Consider the following 2,500-nt stretch of genomic DNA (forward strand, 5'->3'; position numbering starts at 1 on the left):
GCCCTGGCGAGTCGGCTGTCAAGCATTTCACTTTGTTTCATCACAAATCCGAGCGCACATCGGGGGGACGGGATTGTTTTTGTCTGTGAACCCGAATCCGCGAGCGTTCTGTTTGTTTGCTTAGTAATGAGAAAGTGACTCAGACTAATGATTCACGGTGTTTTCTCTGTGACTGATCGCAGCCTGGCTGTGTGAATACGACAGAAGCCGACATCAAGAAATCGTCCAGGATGAAACAGCCTCACAAAACACGGAAGGTAAAGCTGAGAATCAGGTGTCTGTGTTGTTTCACACCCAGCGGGAGAATGACAAATAAAAAATAAACAACTGATTATTAATGTAGACGTTATTATTAAGGGCTTTAGAAGGTTTAGATGGTGTTTTAAGTAGAATGAAAGTTGATGTTTTCTTTTGCACTGGTGGTAATTTTTGTGTTTCATGGTGTTTAGTCAGTGTACGGTTTACAGAACGACGTCCGCAGTCACAGTCCCACACACACCAGCACACCCGAGCTTAAAGAGCCCACTGAGGAGGAGCTACAGGAACAGGTACACACACACACACACACATGCACTTGTAAGTGCTGACTGATGATTAGTTGGATGGACAGAGGTTAAAACACCTTCACACACTTTCACACAAGCTTACACACATTCTGTAAAGGATATAGATAATGAGTCCAACACAAACACACTCAAACACACTCTATAGCACATCTGTCCCTGTCACCTGAGTAAAACTACAACTCAGCCTGGTGTCCTCCTTTAGAAACTCATCCGAAGTTCCTGAAGCTTTTTGCATATTAATCTCTATATCTCTATATGCCCACTGTGTGCCACATCTCAAATATCCAGGTTCTGTTTATATTAACATTCACACCATCTGATCTCTTTGTTCATTTAGGATTAGGTCTGAGACGCATAACATGTTTAAATAATGATTTTTTCTAATCCAGTTCAAGGCATCCCGTGCCCAATAATGTTAAATTAATAATCAGTGACACAAAACTTTTCAACAGTGTTAAGTTGAAGCAACTGAATTAGTGAAGGAAACTTGCTGAAAGTGCACTTCAGTGACTGCAGCAGCTCCACTACTTTGCTTTCCACCCTGATATTTATTCATGCATACAGAGTACATTGCGAATACAGGACAAAATTAGCCTGTGCACTCATTAAATCTTAATCTGCCTGTTTAATGTTAATGAGTCAGGCAAATAAGAAACGGGAAGTGTTTTAATGTAGCGCACAAACACTGGCTTTTAGTTTCGCTCTCAATGATTGTTAATAATTCACTTGACTAGTTGCTCTTAATTATTGATCCTGAGCTGTTATGAATATAATCAATGTTTCGGTCTTTCTTTACAGATACAGTACTGGCAAGCACAGCTGGACAGACATCGATTAAAAATGTCCAAAGTTGCAGAAAGGTATGTTTTTATGTGTGGATGTATTATACATATACATATGTTAGTATATGTTAGTTGTTAATATACATATATTGTGCAAATATGGGACGTTATACAAGATACAAGATGTATGAAATTTTATGACTTAAATATGTTGGCCCCTTAAGCATTTTTTTCCCACACTGCAGTTTGTTGAGCTACACAGAGCAGTACATGGAGTACGACCCTTTCATAACCTCACCTGAACCATCAAACCCCTGGATCTCAGACGACAATACTCTCTGGGAACTGGAAGCCAGGTGTGTGTGTGTGTGTGTGAGAGAGAGAGAGAGTGTAGGGGGGTAACACTGCAGTAAAATCCAGCACCTTTCTGCTGAAAAGAAAATACAGTTTATATGCAAGACACGACTAGGGAACACAGGCTCAGAGCCAGAGGCGATATTCCTGGTTCATGCTTTGTCAGAAAAGGTTCTGAGGGTGGAAATAAACTTGTGAGAAATCTGCAGTGTTCCTGGATTTTGTTTAAATCAGCAGGAGAAGTTTAGTGCTTCTTCACCATGAGGATGAAGAAGTAAACAGCAAGAATCTGACACTTTTAAATAAGATGGTGGTGCAGAAGCAGACTTTCTACTGAATCAGTAAGGTTTTAGGACATCAGTAATATTTTAGTGAAGGTGTGTAGTGTATGCTAGTTAAGGAATAAAGGAATGAAATGGTATGGGAGTGCTGTTATAGGAAAATAATCATGATATGAAGCAAAGTTACTGCTACCAAGCCATTGGTGCTTCTTTTCCAACACAACCAGGAGTGATTTATTCCTTAGTAGTTAGTTTAGTATAGCAGCTATAAACGCTCATTTTCTCACCAGCCTCTCTTTCATTCTCTGTCTTCATGTACCTTGTACCTCAAAGCAAATGTAACTGGTCATGTTAATAAGAAAGCACAAGGCGGTCTTCAAGAGTCTTCACAGCTTTACACACTTTATACTGTTCAAAAGTTTGGGATCACTTGGAAATGTCCTTGTTTTCCCAAGAAAAACTTCATAGAAAACCACAAACTGCTTCTAACCAGAACAGAAAAAGGAGTGGGAGGCCC

General features: G+C 39.9%; 1 protein-coding gene across 2 annotated transcripts in view; it reads left to right on the forward strand.

Annotated features, from left to right (window-relative positions):
* rgs7b (regulator of G protein signaling 7b) overlaps positions 1-2,500 on the forward strand; it is a 105,960-nt gene that overhangs the window by 91,016 nt on the left and 12,444 nt on the right. For both annotated transcript variants that reach the window (XM_058406574.1, XM_058406575.1), the window contains exons 10-13: positions 183-257; positions 450-548; positions 1,365-1,426; positions 1,594-1,704. In XM_058406574.1, coding sequence (XP_058262557.1) covers positions 183-257; positions 450-548; positions 1,365-1,426; positions 1,594-1,704 — 347 coding nt within the window. The remainder of the gene's footprint in view (positions 1-182; positions 258-449; positions 549-1,364; positions 1,427-1,593; positions 1,705-2,500) is intronic.

The sequence above is a fragment of the Hemibagrus wyckioides genome, linkage group LG13 (assembly GCF_019097595.1).
Source record: "Hemibagrus wyckioides isolate EC202008001 linkage group LG13, SWU_Hwy_1.0, whole genome shotgun sequence".
Lineage (NCBI taxonomy): Eukaryota > Metazoa > Chordata > Actinopteri > Siluriformes > Bagridae > Hemibagrus > Hemibagrus wyckioides.